The sequence below is a fragment of the Cyprinus carpio genome, chromosome B11, assembly GCF_018340385.1.
Source record: "Cyprinus carpio isolate SPL01 chromosome B11, ASM1834038v1, whole genome shotgun sequence".
Classification (NCBI taxonomy): Eukaryota; Metazoa; Chordata; class Actinopteri; order Cypriniformes; family Cyprinidae; genus Cyprinus; species Cyprinus carpio.
In genome coordinates this window covers 20532910-20550912 of record NC_056607.1, presented here as the reverse complement: position 1 = coordinate 20550912, position 18003 = coordinate 20532910, and the positions used below count along the sequence as shown (strand labels likewise).

At 36.9% G+C, this 18003-nt stretch overlaps 2 protein-coding genes across 4 annotated transcripts; both read left to right on the top strand.

Moving 5' to 3' along the window:
• Positions 1 to 3841: 3841 nt before the first annotated feature.
• Positions 3842 to 12432, top strand: LOC109103504 (A-kinase anchor protein 2-like). Of its 3 annotated transcripts, XM_042734486.1 has the most exons (6): positions 3842 to 3965; positions 4184 to 4317; positions 7722 to 10098; positions 10692 to 10933; positions 11191 to 11229; positions 11321 to 12432. In XM_042734486.1, exons 2-6 carry the CDS (start codon positions 4258 to 4260, stop codon positions 11405 to 11407), a joined length of 2805 nt encoding a protein of 934 aa, XP_042590420.1. In that variant the 5' UTR covers positions 3842 to 3965; positions 4184 to 4257; the 3' UTR covers positions 11408 to 12432. The 3 variants fall into 3 exon arrangements, with proteins under 3 accessions (XP_042590420.1, XP_042590422.1, XP_042590423.1); XM_042734488.1 differs by lacking the exons at positions 3842 to 3965; positions 4184 to 4317 and adding an exon at positions 5722 to 5879; XM_042734489.1 differs by lacking the exons at positions 3842 to 3965; positions 4184 to 4317 and adding an exon at positions 5912 to 6817.
• A 145-nt stretch (positions 12433 to 12577) lies between these two features.
• On the top strand, positions 12578 to 17281 carry LOC109103505 (thymic stromal cotransporter homolog). Its single transcript, XM_042734490.1, has 5 exons — positions 12578 to 12893; positions 14061 to 15052; positions 15709 to 15792; positions 15918 to 16074; positions 16171 to 17281. Exons 1-5 carry the CDS (start codon positions 12739 to 12741, stop codon positions 16208 to 16210), a joined length of 1428 nt encoding a protein of 475 aa, XP_042590424.1. The 5' UTR covers positions 12578 to 12738; the 3' UTR covers positions 16211 to 17281.
• Positions 17282 to 18003: the final 722 nt, after the last annotated feature.

The window sequence follows — 18003 nt, the reverse complement described above, 5'->3', positions numbered from 1 at the left end:
AACTGTTGCAGCAACGAGCTTGCGCATGTTTTTGTAATTGTTCCTTTGTGTTTCTAACTAAAATATATATAATCCCCACTTGAAATGCTCTATTTGTTGGAAATAGAGATCAAGAGTAGAGAGTCAGTTGTTCTCTCGGTTACTTTCAAACTGCTGCATGATGTAAACTTGCATCGGATTGTAGCCTTCTCATCTTTCATCTGCATAGCTCATGTGCATTTGGCCTTGTTCTGACGTTCAGAGGTGTGTATGTGTCAGGCTGGCTGTGTGTTTTTAATTGTATGCCAGTCCGCACTGCCATCAGCCCTCAGGAAGGGTCAGTGACAGCTCATTCCTAACAAGTGACATCAACAAACTGCTGCAGCCAATCCTATGCAAGAGCCCTCATGCGTGTAAACAAGTGTCAGAATAAGCAAAGCTCTCTCACTTCCACAGCAATCATAACAGTTCCCGAGACAAGAATGGAAAGACAGGAAGAACAATATCTGCCCTTCCTTAGCTGTTTCAAGAAAGTGTGGCGAGGGGACAAGAAACGTTTAATAGGTTATTATACCAAGTAGGCCTATTAAAGCTTTTTTCCTTTTTTTTTTTTTAGATATTAAAAAAAATGTTAGCCCTTAAAGTAGCTATGATGCCAAATGCTTCAGTAAAAACAAAAAGCATATCGTTTTTGTAGCCTGTGTGTTTGTGGAAGAGATGGGTGATGGACTGGTGCTTATTTAAAGTTATTTTCATCTTTTCCATAACAGAAATAAATGTTAGTAACATTAAAGGTGCATTTTGTAGTCTGGTTTCACAATCGATGTCCAGTTTTGTGTAAATTACACTGATACCATTGTGTTTCAGAGAGACGTTTACACAATAATTCATGTTTATGGACGTCTATTGGCTTCAGACCATTTCTCCCTCTTTGGTCGTATGTGTAGTGATGGGAGCATTCAGCTTTGAAACCTTTGAGAATTTTTTTTTAGTTGGGAGCGTGTATGAAACTGGCTTCATTACATCAAAACTTTCCATCGAAACGTTCTAAATTCTGATCTGGTGAACACATTAACCAATTATAATGTAGGTTCATTTTTAATGAATTTTAAGAATCTTAATAAGCATGCATATATAGTGAAAAGTAGAATGATTATTAATTGTTTCTAATCAGACTGAATAGCCAAGTCCTGCCTGAAACAAGCATACAAAATTATAAAAGAAAATTTAGGCACTTCATATTATATGGTATTTAGTGATATGTAAATTACATTCAGTACATTATACTTTATTAAAAATAATTGTAATTGGTTTGTAAAAGGTGTCCTTTAAGATCACATTGCATTTACACTACATTGATCAACAGGTGGTGTGCTGTTTTGAGATTTTTGAAATTTAATAATTTTGCGAATCAATTAATTAAAGCATTTTCTCTCTAATCACTATATACAGGTACTGATTCTCCCATTGTCTCTGCTGGAAAGGCACGATGTTTGTATAATTTTCATTCTTTGCATCCCCAAACAACACTACGCTATTAGCGGCTATGAAACTTAGTGAAACACTGCAGCTCCTGCCATTTCAACATGCCAAAATACATTTCGATCGATCCACACCAAACATAACTGAAACACATTTTATAGAAATCTTTTTCTATAGTCTTTACAAAAACACAATTTATTTCTCCATGTATAAACTTTTTTAAATTAGCACCAAACTACTAAATGCACCTTTACGTTACATTGGAAGGTTTTTTTAATGAATGTTAAACCTGTACCTTAAAAAATGATTTAATTTATCAATTTCATTTGATGGCAAATTAATAACTAATTTTTAGGAGAATGAATTTATGTGGCATGGGTAGCTGGTAGAGGTGTGCTAAAGAATAATGTGCGAGCGTTTTGAGTCTATGTGGTCGTATTCATGATATATTTCAGTTAATATGCCGTGTTTTATCTCTCATATTTTAGTTATATTACTGCCCGAATTGCTGGGATGAACTCTATGGAAATCAATGTGTGTTGTTCAGAAGCCCAGGAGTCAAATGAGGTCAACATGAATGCAAAAAAAAAAAAAAAACCTTTCCGTTTATTATGTTCTATGGTGTTTAAACACATTCACTTATCCATGTACACACTTTTTGGATGTAAAGCAGCAAATGAGGTTATAATTCATGGTTCAAGAACCAGTTTACTTTCCTCCCAATGCTCATCTGGGCAACTTCCTTTAAAGTCTTTGCATCACTGTGAGTTTCATGGTTTGCCACTCACCTTACTGTCCGTCAGTACTAACATTCCAGTTTCGACGTGTTCCTCACCCCTGAATGCCTTGTTGTCTGGCCACAGGCCTGGCGTATCTCTTTTGTATAGTTGCATGCTTTTATAGGTACATACATCACACATATCTACATATACATATCCATTTCCATGTTAGATAATGTCCCTGTGCTTGAACCCCCTAACCCTTGATGACAAGCTGAGTATAGAGGACAATGTAGGGACATATAACCAGGGTCCTCTCTTATTGGTTCTCCTGATAATGAGTGTGTGTGCTCTTACTGCCACTGTCGTCTGTGCATTGTGAAGGTCTGCTTTCTTATCAACCTGACGGAGCTGTAGAAGGAGTTGGAAGGAAACATTAAAATGTGATATGCGTTACAGAAATCACTGCGTCTGTCTTTTTTTTTATACCAGTAAATGTGCTGCTTATGATCTTCAGTATGCACAACTCTTTATGTAACAGTACTTCCTGCTATCTTCAACACCACAACAATAGATTCATTTTTGTCACTGCTAGTTTAGAGTCTGTATTGAATGAGATGCGATAAAAATATCATGCACAGTGAAATAACGGCTTTCTACAGAATTGTCCTCGCAGGCTGCATGCAAAAACTAGCTTTATACTAAACCTGGCATTGTATACTGTAAATATTGTTGGCTCTCTGACAAACTGCTTGTAATGTTTCTCATTCGTAAATCACCTTGGATAAAAGCATCTGCTAAAAGATAAATGTAAAAACAACATACAGCACAACCAGTGTAGTCTGACTAACAAAAGATTCTTATGATCCAGATCTTTTAACTGAATTAGAAACGTACAGCACAACCAGTGTAGTCTGATTCACTAACTAATGACTCTTATGAGCCAGTTCTTTTAAGTGAATCAGAAATGTACAGTGTGATTCACAAACACTTATGAGTTTGTTCGTTTTAGTGAAATGAAAGCATGCAGCACAAGCAGTGTAGTTTGATTTCTGAACAAACTGATCTTATCAGTCTATTCTTTTAATGAATATTAAACAAAAAAAAAATCTAAGTGATCAAAGTGGTTACCAAATCAACATCTGACACAAACTAGTAGAGTACAAAGCAGAGAAATAAGGTTGAAAAGTAAGAAAATAATTTTCTTGATTTAATAAAAAAAAAAAAAGAAATAATAATAATAATACAAACTGGTTGCGGGCCTAGTAGTGAGACCTGAGGGACACCACTGCTGCCATTCAGAACTAATCTAAGAGCCACTGCGGTACTGTCAATGCCATTGTCAATGATTAAATGACCAGGCTTCAGAGCAACTATGAGGTGCATTATGGGATGGTAGGGGGTATTCTCAGCTTTTGTCCTAAGGTTGCTGATTGTAGCAGCATTCCAGACTGGTATCACAGTCATCAGCACACAGACACACACACACACGCATGCATGCACTGAATCTTTGACCATGGGCCAGGTCACCCCACACACATTTTGGGAATTTTGGCTTAAGGTGATACCTCTTGTTTTGACCATATTGGAGCCATATTGGAGGAGGAGCTTTACCAGAGCAACTGAGCCAAAACAAGTTTTTTGGGTAGTGGATGAAGACTGACTAAATACTAGACTGACACCTGCAGCAGTACTGATGGGGTAGGGTGGCCCTGCTTTCACTGAATGTTTCAGTGCCATTACACACAATGGTCTCGCTGGATCCATTAGCCTGCAAAAGATGAGGTGAGTCATTCTGAATGAGGAAGAATGAGAGTAAAATCAAACAAATTGTATCACATATTACATTACATATATATATATATTTACTTTGATTGCTTTTACACTTAAAAGTATTTTTTTATAATACATTATTTTGTAATATCTGACACATACTAGTGTATGGTGATTCTTGTTAGGTTATGATACATAAAAATAATTTTTCTCTTCTGTTCACTCTCCAGGACTCATTAAGATTGATTTAAGTTAACTGCATGCTAGCGTTTTCCTGTCAAACTCTAGTACTGCAGCAAACACCATGTTCAGGTACACTCCTCCGTGGCAGGTGCTGTGTAACAGCCTGGATCATTCTTTTAAGGTAGGGCTGTACAAAAACATATGTTTTTTGAAGAAATGGTTACAATTTTACACTCTTAAAAATAAGGGTTCTTTATTGGCATTGATGGTTCCAAGAAGAACCTTCAACATCCATGGAAACTTTCAATTCCACAAAAGGTTATTCGTAATGAAAGGTGTTGTTTATATTACTTAAATGGTCTTCATACTAAGAAAAACATGGTTCCTTGAAGAACTGGTCACTGAAAGGTTATTTGGGGAACCAAAAATGGTTCTTCTGTTGCATCACTATGAAAACCCCCATTTGGAACCTTTATTTTTAGGGCTTTAAAAAATATTATTTTATTCTATTACAAATTGTCAAATTAGTCTCACTTAATCAGCTTTATAAAATAAGCTTTATAACATACAGTGGAACCAGTAATTGAAATTCCATATAAATAAAATAATGTGTATAGTACAATACTAGTGGTCTTACTTTATTATGATGCTTATATTCAATAAAATACTTACTATATGTAATGTACGAAGTCAAATATTTGTGCATTGTTTTTACTGAATACATTTTATTGTGGTTAGGGAAAATAAACATTTACCTGAACTTTGGTTTCTTCTTCTGTAGATATCGTGTACACATACCATCATTTTTTTATTAGCTTAAGATAAAATAATTGGCCAACTCCTGCAGTACTGCAAGAAATAGTATGAAGTTTTGTGTATTTTTGCGGCTATGAAGCCCAATATAGTTATGTGAGTGGAATTCACTGCTGTTACTGTACCAGTGTTGTAATTACAGTGGATAGCTGTACACACGATTTGTCGCTGCTGTAAAGCAATCCGCCAATTTTGTGAAATGTTGTACCTGCTCACCAAATTTACAAACACCCAGAACAAATTTTTGGGAAGAAACAAGCCATTCGCCCCTATTGTATGTCAGTGAACCGTCAGAATGATTTTGAAACTTCCAAAATTATATATAAAGGTAAAAAAGATTACATGCAGTTGCTTTAAAACCTCTAGTTTAGATGTGTATTATTAAACCTACTAAACGTTTGTACGAAAAGTCCAATCATAGGCGCTTTTCTACCTGACCAGTTAAACAATTACTAGTGATGATCTTAGAAAAATAAATTTACTTGGACATAAACTCTGGAATGTAATATGAGTGTCATGTGCTGTACTTTCACTCATCCCGAGGGAGTTTTCCTCAGCTCACTGCACGGCTCAAATGACAGCTTCAGCTTTAATTTTAATTGCACAGTTGTTGTTATCCTCACTACAGATACATGTAAATATAGTTAAAAAGTATGTTTATTCAGGCCCATTTAACATCTCTTATGTTAATTCTGCATACAGATGGTTGCGTAACAAGATTTTTATATTAATATACCAGGTGTCCATTCTTCCTCAATACCCCATCCACAATCTATCAGTCTTCTGCATTCCTTCAGTCTGGGTGCTGGGTGTGTCTATGCATGCATATGTGATATAAGCTGAACTTTGTCAAGACAGTGCAGTAAAGACAGAAGTGTCTTCTGATGCATGTGACACTACGGGCTCTCACACCGCTACTGATGTCTGAGGGTGAGTGTTGCTCACTTTTCTATGGCTGAAAGGTTTTGTGAGAATAAATAGTTCAACTAGATAGTTCATATTATTTGCTCATTTGAAATGTGTGAGATCATTTGTATGTACTGTATAAGATGCCTAATTCAGAGGAGAATAAAGTGACATGTAACGTAATTATCAATTAAAACAGTAAAACTTGTAACTTAATATTCCATTTTTCTAAAGGACTAAAAGATTGTTCTCAGTATTATATAATATTACAATTCTTAAATGCATTTTATGGCAGTATGTTTCCTCTTTCAGCCATTTTATTGTCACTGCAGGCTAAAGGTTGATCAGGTTGAAAATGGTTATGTATCTTTCGATAATTTTTTTATGAAGCACTCCGATTTGTCTGGAAGAAAGTGAAAGTGTGAGATTTTACAAACTTGTTTTTTTTTTTCTTAGTACAGTCCACATTACACTGAGCATCTATCAAAACATAGCTGTTCTGTTATCAGCAGTTGTTTCAATATCATGAAAAATGCATTTGAATCTGGATATGAAGCTGTCATTCAGTGGGAATATTTTTAAAAATGTTTTATGGGGTAAAGACTCGCTGTAGCACTGTTCCCTGAATCTTTGTTTTGGTCATCGTGCTTCTGTAAAGCTACAGTATATTTTCTACACTTTTGGGACACCCCTCAAACAGTCTGAGCCAATCAGCAAAGGCAGAGCAGTGGTTTCCAGGAAACTGGCCTGCTGTCATTTTATCAGCGGTTCACAGTTCACAATGTCACACACGAACACCAGTGGCAGTGAGCAAAACTCTCTTACAACTACGTAAGCTTGTTCAAAGTGGTAGACACTCTTATCTATTGTTTTTGATGCAGTACGCAGACCAGAGAATTTGTCCAACAATGATAAAATATTCTTAAATAACGTATTAGTAAATATTTCTTCCATAACGTGAGGTGAGTGCCAGTTTTTATTTTTTTAAATATATATAATCACCATCTGAAAACCTTTTAATACTTAAAAGTTTATTCATCAGAAAGGTTATTCAACAGAAATGACATTTAAAAAATAAATCTAAAATATAATCATAAAATATTTAATTCTCTCACTCTTATGTTTATTAAAAATGTAAAGCTTAAAAAATCATAAAATATTTAAAAATATATTTTGAATAACCCATCGAGTGCAATTGTAATATAATATGTAAATTCTTACAACTGAGATAGACAGGTGTTTTAGTACTAAGCATAAGGTTCATGTATACTATAGTAAAAAAGCCAAACAGAAACATGATTTTCAGCTGAATAGGTAAACTGATGAAATTACGATGATTTACCATGATTTTACTATAGTAAGAAAATGTTTTGATGTTCATTCTAAAGGATTTATCAAGGGAATGCATTATATTACAATTATGTCAGATTTTGTAAATTAATAAAGTTTAATTAAAGTTGCAATCATACAGTAGTTTCTAGTATTAACATATGGAAATTAAACAAAACTGAACAAAATGCCACTTAAAATACGCTTACTCGGTTACAAGAAATATGGTTAAATTTGACAAAGGACAGTTTTAAATGTCAGGAGTGAAAGCACTGTCTTTTTCTAGTGTTATATTTTTTAACACTGCTTCGTTTTTGTTAATGTAATGTTAAATGTTAGATAAATGTTCTAAATGTACTTTTTACATGTTCTTCTCTTATTAGACACAACTTGTTAAACCTTGTACCTTGTAAACCACGTATGTTACATATCTGGAAATACATTTACTTACTCTCTACACACAGTGTGTTAATCATCTGATAGTCTGCACGGTCCAGAAGTAAATCTGTTGTCTTTCTTTTTTTTGTTGTTACCCAGAGACAGGCATCAACTGTGATGGTCAACCCATATGATGCATGCACTCACTCCTCAGTAGAGGAGCAGGCTGTGATCCATTCCCATTCTTCTCTGAGACCTTCAATTCCCAGGGTTGCCCAGAACCATCCACCACCCAGAGTTCCCATAACCAGCAACCCAAAGCGCTGGGTGATGAAGCCCTTCTCCCCTAAGCTAGAGCAGTCAGATTTGCGCTCCATTTTGAGTCCTACAGGCCAACCACAGTCACTAGAGAACACATGGAGTAACGATGGTGACTCTTTCAAGTTCAGCTTTGAAAGCATAACAGTAACAGACATGCAGCCCACTGTGATAGTGTCCTCTGGGTATGGCAATAGTCCTCCAGATGTGGTGGTCCAGGCTAAGCAAGTGGCTGTGTCTGAGGATGGAAGTGACGGTGAAGACTTTAGGCCCAGTACTCCAAGCAACCCCAGCAGCCCTGAAACAGCCAGCAGTACAGGCTCACATGTTGGATTCTATTCCTTTGTAGATGACCCAGGAAGTCCAGAAGCAGAGATGAATGAGGTCTACATGGTTTCTCCACAAAGGCAGGCCAAGCTGAATACCCTGAAGGAGAAGAGCACCTTTAAGCTACAAACATACACAGAGGACAAGATACCTGGAAGGCTTTTCGAAGAAACTAATGGAGATGACCATTACCGAATCAAGGATGCCTCCATAGTGAATGAAGAGGAGGAAAATTCAGACCGAATGGAGATCATCCGGAATCAGGCACCCAAGAAAAGCCCTGCTCTTAAAAAGCAGTGGAGTTCCTTAGAAAGTCTGGACTTAAGTAACCCACCACAAAGCCTCCTGCATGGGTTTAGTCTAAGCTACAAACCAGTGAGTGAGAAGACTGAAGAAGCCAGGGTGGAGCCTGGCACCATAGACAGTGAGCAAATTGACTTAAATGCAGCACGAAAGCAGTTTCTAATGATGGAACAATCAAAACAGAACCCCTTCCTACAGAGTCCTGAGCGGCTCCCTTATTTCCCCAAACTGCGGGGAAGAACTCTATCCTCAACAGCCAGCATCTTCACTCTAAGACAAGTAAGCAAAGAGAACAGCCTAGAGGAGAATGGGGTCCCACAAGCAACACAACAAGAAATAGAAAAAAAGACTGAAACTGTGACTCAGAATTCAAAAAATGGAGGTGCCTTAGATGATGTTGATTTTGGTCTTGGTGACCGAAGTGGAGGATACGCCAGTGATGGTAGCATTTCGAATGATCCTTCCATTTCAGAAATGGAGAGCAGCTTGACAATGTCAAGTGCAGAGGAGACTCCCATTCAAAGGGAAATCAGAATTTCCCAACAACGGGAAGAGAGTCTACGTCGATCTAGGGGTATCTTGCACAAAGACAATTCAGAGATGGTGGAGATCAGGATAAAGCCAATTCTGTCCCTATCATCTCCACAGGTGAAAGCTGCGAAACCCAAAGAACCCAACAGAGTAAGTTTCCATATTCAGAGAGTGCGTGAGCTTGAGAAACAGCGACAGATCACAAACAGTGTTTCAAGCCATGATACCCAAGAGAACCAAGTACAGGAGAATAAGAAGTCATTTGAGTCACAACCGGATGAAATTCTAGTCCCATCTTTGGGGGCATGTCTAAGAGAAAGTCCCACAACTGATTTAGAGCAAAGCACAGTCTCTGCAGATGACAAGCTTATTACAGAGAAACCTGCACTAGTAGAGGAAGGTGACCTTTGGGACTCAAGGGAAGTTCTTTCACCTTGCTGTCCTCATCGACATCCTGATGAATCTATCCTTCAGAGAAACTTTGACAGCAGCACTTTTGGAAACCAAGTACAAGTAAGTGCATATCCTGAGGACCATTTTAAAGCAAACATTCATAAAGAAAATGGTGTAGAGTGCCAAACCAATACCCTCAAAACAAAGAAAGAGTCATCCTGGATTGTGGAAAATGACAACAGCATGTCAGGAAGGAACAGGCTTTATTCTCAAAATTCTCCGTCCCCACTGGAACCTGCAAAAAGTAGTCGTTACACTCCTACCTGGAAATCTCACCTCGAGTACACCGACTGGAGCCCCAAAATGCAGAATGCCCCAAACAGCATCCGTCAGGAAATTGAAGAAGACCTCAGACGAGAACAAGAGCTCCAAGAGCTGAGAGAGTCCAGTAGTCAGTCTTTCTCAGTACCCAACCTAGCATCCGTCAATCCAGTGCTAAGTTACTCTGAATCCAGGTCTCCTCTATCCAGCAAGGAAACTGAATTTTCACTACAAACTCCACATGGGAACATGGCAGAAGTGGATTCAGTATTTTCAGAAAAGAAAACTAATTACAGTAAACCATATTCTGGGAGTCTGGACACTTCTCGATCATCCATGACAGGTATAACTCTTCAGTCTCACTGCACTCAAACATACTTAACATGACAAATGGGTAAGGATGGGTACTGTCTTATTATTCTGTACAATGTTTGTGGCATGTGCATTTCATAACTTTCTGGTTTATACAGTAGCTAACTGATTAAAGTGTTTAATGTTTATGGATGTCAGCAGCACCAAGGAATGAAAAGGAATTGCCAACGTAGTTTCTGAACTTTGGACAAACCATGACATTCTGCTTCATTGAAGAATGATAAATCATTTACTTTATGGATGTAAATGCACATTTGAAGTTAAAGATTGCTTTTCACACAATCAAATGCCTACATGCTATGTCTTGTTTTCCAATATAATTTGTGCTGGTGGATTCATGACAGGCCAAGATCAATTATCATTTCAGAATCTGTATCCACAATGGAATTAAGACTACATTTCAACAGGCATGTAGTATGTTAAGATGTATTTGTTTCAGAAGTATTTGCTCTTAGAAAATTCATTAGTAAGTAATTGAAAATGTATGGGGAAACAAATGACTTGTGTAAGTAGGTGAATGAATAGTTAACATAATCTTTTGTTTTTCTTTGTTTATCTCTCCAGATAAAAGTTCACAGTTGTCCTCACCACGACCCACTTTTAGACTTCCCTCTGTGTCAATTATGACACCCCAGCCATGGGGCAGCCTAAAACCCATGTCCCCAACTGTTTCCCGGACAACCCCCATCAAGCCCTTGAGTGCGATTGCTGACCTGTCCTCGCCTTCTTCCCAGAAAGGTCTGACTGAGACACTGCTAAAGGACTTTGAGGACAGACGGGTCAAACTGAAGCTAGAAGAAAGTGCAGTGAGTGAAGTCACAAACCTCTCGAGCAACAAACCCCTTAAAAAGATTGTTCAACCAAAAATGAAAACTGTCTAATTGCCTTCATCTTCATGTCATTCCAAATCGCAAATCCATGGAAAAAACAAAGTCATACATGTTTGAAATGACATGCATAAGTAAAGAATATAATTTTTAGGTTGACTAATGTCACAATGCAATGCAATGTAGAGCTGTATAGACAGGATTTTTTTTCACTTTATAACTTTTTCTTTCCTCAGTATGCTGGGATCCAACCTATTGATGCCATAAACAATGAGGTGAGCTCAGGTTTTCGATGTCTAGTGCGCTCTGCTGGATTTTGGAACAGATCCAGTGTGATCATGTTGTGTAACTCTGATTTCTCGGTAGGTTGTAGTGGCCACCCGTGTAATAAGGCATAAAAACCAACGAGCCCTGCAGTGGGAGGCAGGCATGTACGCCAACCAGGAGAGCTAATGAATCAGCACCGACATAACAGGACACACCAGAAATCATCTTCAGATGAGAAGGACTGGTTTTAATTCCACATTACACTTACAAGCACATTTCTCGTGTCATCTCACCATATAAACTCAATGAACATGAAACATGGACATTGCTTCCATCTCACTCAGTTTAGCCGGCTGTTCTGAATTGACTGGTGTGGTGGAAATAGGTGTAAGTGTGGAGAGCATCTTACCTGCTTGCATGGGGTGATTTGTAAGCTCTAGCAAACTGGATCATGGAAATTTTCTTTATTTCTCCGCCCAGTACTAACCATCATTAATACTTATAAAATATACACATTTATACAAATCTGTCATCTGAAAATAACACATTAGACTGTGTTCCAGATTATTCATGTCACTAACCTTAAAATCCCCAGCACTTAAATGGATAGACCAGCTTGCTTTTTATACAAGGAATAAAACCAAGCAAAGTAGAATCACAGAGCTGGGTTCCTGCATAGAGAGGAGGGACTGTGAGAATTCATTTATACACAAGCCTGTTGATCTAACAAAGTGGTCTTTATTTTGAAATAATGTTGACTCTTGCTTTCCACTGAAAAAAATATAAAATATCAATAGAAAATTTTATTTTGTATTGAATATTGTTAAAATATCAATAGAAGATTCTTTTTGTATTGAATATTGAAGATTCATAAAGTTGCACTGGAGATTGTTGATGTATTGTAAATGCAATATGATAATTGTTTTTTATGTACAATCTACATTACAGATTAGACATTGTAAATTATGTCTAGTGAGCACTAGTCCAGTACCTTTAACGTATACCTTCATAAGCAGCAAAAAATACGTGCAATATCAGTCTTGTTGTGTTTTCTAACTTCTTGTATGTTAAAGTGCCAGCAATATTGTAATCTCACTAATTAAAAACCCTCATAATAATGGCATACTTGCTGAACATTCTTCCTTCACGTGGTTTCCCTTTAATGAAAACCCCTGTGCAATACTTCAGATAAACTAATTTATTAAGCTAAACACTTGATGTGTTTTTTCTTGTTCTTCTTCTTCTTCTTCTTTCTTTCTTTTTTGAATACTAGCATGTATGGCTACGGCACAGCAGCGCCCTCTAGAGGATAAACTCCATTAATACATGATTTTCTAAATGCATGCAATGCAGTTTGCTTAATTGTTTGTTCATCATGCAAGTCATTAAAAATGTCTACACAACAACAGTGCCACGGATGCTAGACAAGACTCAAAATCCTCCTCTGAACCCATTTGTATAAGTACCACACTTTGTTTTATGCTCCCAGAGGTGATTTTAAGGGAATCTCATGGTAGATGCTTTTACAAGCAGGAACAAGTTACCTTTTAAAATCACTTTCACTTCAATCACACAGCTTCCATTCTGCTTTAAACTGCAAATCAATGCCAATCGGGGCTTTCCACTCTTTCACTTCAATTAAAATCCATTCCCAGCGGATAAAACCTTTTGAGTAAGTGGAGTGCATTTTTTCCTGTATTTATAAACAAATATTCATATTAACCTGCAGTAGCATTTAAATGCATTAGTGTATGCATGTGTTATTGTTTGTATAATAAGTGGGAAAACATTTTATTCTCTGTTATAATTTGGATCTGACAATGTTTATTTGCATGCAACATTACTCTCAATATGTAGGAGCGACTGGGGCTAGTTGTCACACATTTTACTCTAGTAAATATTTTGCATGGTGGGTTTATTTTTGTAAGTTTCTGTATAGACATATACCTTAAACTCTTGGCTACAAAAAGCAATTTGACTTTTTCATTGCCCAAGCAAAAAAGTAGCTAATTTAATACACACTGACACTCTACAGTGGGGCAAGTTGTCACAGTAGGAACCTGTTATTTTTAATGTTTTTCAAAAGAAGTCTCCTATACTCACCAAGGCTATAATTATTTGATCAAATATACAGCAACACAGAGTAATATTGTGAACTATTTATTCAATTTAACATTACTGTTTTTTTATATTAATATATTTTACATGTAATTTATTGCTGTGATGCAAAGCTGAATTTTCAGCATCATTACTCCAGTCTTCAGTGTTGCATGATCCTTCAGAAATCATTCTAAATTCTGATTTGCTGCTCAAGAAACATTTCTTACTATTATCAGTTTTCAGAGTAGGTATGATTTTTTAAAAAAAATCAACAAGGACACATTCAAGTGATCAAAAGTGACATTTATAATGTTACAAAAGATTTCTATTTCAAATAAAGGCTGTTATTTTGAGATTTTTATTCATCAAAGAATCCTGAAAAAAATGTATCATGGATTTCATAAAAATATGAAGCAGCAAAAAGTTTTCATCATTGATAATAATAACAACCATTATAAATAATTGGAAATAAACCAGAGTAATGGCTGATGAAAATTCAGCTTTGCGACACAGGAATAAACTTTATTTTCAAATCTATTCAACTATAAAAATGTTCTTTTGAATTGAAATAATATTTCACAATATTATAGTTTTTACAGTATTTTTGATCAAAGGAATGCAGCCTTGGTGAGCATAAGAGACTTCTCTCAAAACATAAAAAAAAAAATCTTAATTATTCCAAATACACACATTCATTATCAATACTGCTTTTTCTTTTCTTTTTTTTTTTGTATTAAAGGTTACAAATTTCAGCTTCAAGCTCCCAGTCTGCCAATCTAATGGGGGCCATTCTGACTTTAGTGGAGCCGGTGGTTGTCATCAATAAACTGGGGACATCGTTCTTTGAGATGGCACTTACACAGACCGTGTACAACCAGTCACTGAAGGCAACAGCAGGAGACAGCGATCAGGCGCAGGCGTTATCCTCACGCTTTCTTCTTATTCAGAGTGTGTTGTCCTCTGTGGCGGCCATGGTGTCCATTATACCACTGAGACGCATGGCAGACCGTCATGGACCTAAAGTCTTCCTGGTGTCCTCTCAAATGGGTTCGGTTTTGGGCATGTTTACGCTTGTCATCTTCATGTACTGTGAAGTTCCTCTGGAGATTCTGTACTTGGGTTCTTTGCTGCATGGTTTGAGTGGAGGCGGGCCGATGTTCTGGGCCGGGGTGGCGGCTTTGGCGTCTCTGAGCTCAGAGCAGGGCAAACGCACTCTTAAACTCAACATCGTGGACTTCTGTTTTGGGGTCGCAGGGGTCGTGGGAGATCTCCTGTCTGGATATCTGTACCAGATGGGACCATCAATTCTCCTCCTGACAGCAATTCTAGTCAGTGTTGTGGCATTACTGTACTCTGTGTTTGCCCTCACTGACTCGAGACGTTCACTATCCGAGAGTGAGCCATTGCTGGCTGAATCCGAAAATGGGAAAACGATGGATCGAGTCTCTGTAGGCATGCTGATCACAGCCATGGTGTTGTTCATTCTAGGCATGGTTGGGGCAGAAAATGTGCTCCAGCTGTATGTGCTGAAGCCCCCCCTGAGCTGGGACTCAGTTTGGGCCGGATATGGCAGAGCCGCCACCAGCGCCATGTACCTGAGTAGTTTCATAGGGGTCCTGGGTCTGTTCAGAGTGTTGGGAGACACACCCCTCACTCTACTGGGTATTGTGTCCAACTGTACTGGGATGGCAATCATGGCATTCGCTGTAGAAAGCTGGGTGTACTTCCTGGGTAAGTTTGTTTTAAGGTGATTAAAGGTGATTTATCGTGGAATGATGCACATAAAGTCTCCATCTGACAGATATCCCCGAAATAGGTCTCCAGTAATAGCCATAGAGCAGTGGTTCTCAACCAGTGACTATTATTATCAGGGTTGCCAGGTCTGCATAACAAAACCAGCCAAATTGGTACTCAAAAATAGCCCAATCACATTATATCAAAATAGCTCCAAAATTGCATTCCAGGGGGTCAAATCCTCCTTGCATGGATTTTCTTTCAAGCCACGGACTAAAAAATAAGAACCCGCTAGAACAGTATTAAAGTAACTCAATTCAAAACCGCAGACTTGGCAACACTGATTATTATTGCACTTTCACAAGAGCACAAATCATCTTGCATGATTTGTTCACATATTTAGTTGCTGCAAACAGTGAATGGGTACCATCAGAATCAGATTAAAAAAAGCTGATAAAAACATCACAATAATCCACAAGCATCCACGACTCCGTTACATCAATTAACATCTTGTGAAGCTAGAAGTTGCGTGTTTGCAATAAACAAATTCATAATTAAGGCAACTTTAAACAGTTACTTCTGGGTAAAACAGAGTTCTCTATCCATAATATTGCTTTCTCCAGTGAAAGGTTGAGATGTGTTGTTTTAAACAGCTAGAGGGATCATGATGTTTGCCTGCGTTCCCATGCCAACACTGCGAGCCATGCTGTCCAAGAACCTGCATCCTCGGCAATATGGTAAAGTTACAACTCCATAGAAACAAAAACTTAAAATGTGCTTCATCTAAGTATAAGCTTTTTCTGAGGTCATACTGCACGGTATACGATACTTCATGAAAGTCCTCTGCTGTGTTTCTTGACAGGGCGAGTCTTTGGGCTGCTCCAGCTTGTTCTAGCTGTGACTGATCTCTTGTCCAACGTCTTTTTCACCTCCATTTACCCACTAACTCTCGGCTGGTTCAGTGGCTTCTGCTTCCTCCTCTCCTGTGCTATTAGTTACACCAGTGCTGTCCCGATCATGTATGTAAATCTGTTGTTAAAAGACAATGGCAACAGTTCTTTTGGTGGTTTCTTTTCAGATCATGCAGAGTAACAGTTGTTCATTTTGTTTTCCAGTTATCGAAGTGGCAGAGACTTGAGACTTGGATCCATTTGAGATGTTGAACACTTACATGAAAATTGTTTAACAAAATAATTTAAATGTTTAATTCTTTTCTTATTTTGATTCAGACAAAACCCCTAATGTGATGACAATCGGATAAAAATTATATTTCAATGCTTTTGTGTTTGCTTTGCTCGCAAAACTTTTGCATTGCCTGAGAACATTTGCATTCACTCACAAAACCTTTGTGTTCTTTCATAAAACTATTGCAATTCCTAAAAAAATTGTTTGTTCACAAAACTAATGCATTCTCTCCCAAAAACATTGCATTCCCTGATAAACTTTGCTTTTGCTCACAAAATCTTTCTGTTCTCACGCAAAAGTAACTCTGTGTTTGCACACAAAACTTTTGCATTCTCTCAACAACGTTTTGCATTACCCAAGAAACTTTGCATTTGCTCACAAGACCTTTCTGTACTCTCACAAAAATATTGCATGTTCACAGAAAATTTCAATTCTTTTGCATTTGCTTGCAAATCTTTTGTGTACCCTGAAAACTTTGCTTTTGTTTACAAAATGTTTGTTTTATTTCACCAAAGTTTCAGATCCTCTTACAAAAGATTTGTTCATGCACAAAATTTTTGCATTGTCTTAGAAAAAAAGAATTATATTCTCAGTGAATCTTTGAGTTCACTGAAAGTTTTTCCCTTCACTGAAAGCTACATTTTTTTTTTCTCCCACCTTATGCTATTTCCATTACTAGTTTTGCATTTGCGCACAAAAATTTTGCAAGCAAATAGAAAACTTTTGCAACTGAATCTGGAACTTTAGCAAAAGAACACAGAGATTTTACAAACAAAAGCACAGTTTCTCAGGGTAATGTAAAAGCATGGAATTTTTTTTTTCCTCCAATGACTAATGTCCCTGTAAGGGCTCTGTACATTTCTCTCAGATATAATCACATAACATCATATCTAATGTCTGATTTCCACTAATGTATAAAATAAAATTTGATTGCAATAGTACAAAGTACAATACATAATATAATGCCAAAGAATTGGAGAATTAAAATAAGTATGATACAAAAGTCTGTCCAGCTTTTTTTGCAGCAGGACACATAGTTTGGTAAGATAAGTATTGTTTATGGTGGAAATAGTTTTAGGTCTTACTATTAGCATTTTAAGACTGACACATGAAGTGTCTATCATGTAAAATATATTTTTTTTTTTATGTTGGAGATCAGCATTGCATAAGGTTTTGTATTGTTACATTAAATAATATGTGTTTCTTGTATGTGTTATTCTCAATAAACCTCCTTTAAAAAAAGATTGGTTATTTATTCATTTATTCTATTCTCTAGTGGGCTAGATTTTGTAGCTGCATGGGCAAAAGGTTCTACATTTCACTTTTTACAGCTTTTCTTCAGTTTGGTTCAGAGTAGAGATACTTCTTTCATTCCATATATCAAAAAAACACAAAAACAAAAAAAAAAAAACAAAAAAACACAATCGTGTTGATGTGCACAACCATCATGATGTTTTACACCAACAAAATTTATAAAGATTAATGTCCAACAGCTGCCACATGGTGTCATCTTATCGTCAGTGCACGACCTACTATGGCAAGCGTGTTACTGTAAAAACAAAATTGATTTAACTAATATTTTAGATAATTACAATTGTATTTCAGTAAGTTGCAAACATAATTTGACTAGTCAGAATGGTAATTTAATACATATGCAATTCTAATTTAATCAAACAATCCAATCAATTCCTAATGGACAAAACGAAGTCCTGTCAAATACTTTTTTCTTTTCTTTTGAGAAGCCGTTTCACTCAGATATTTCA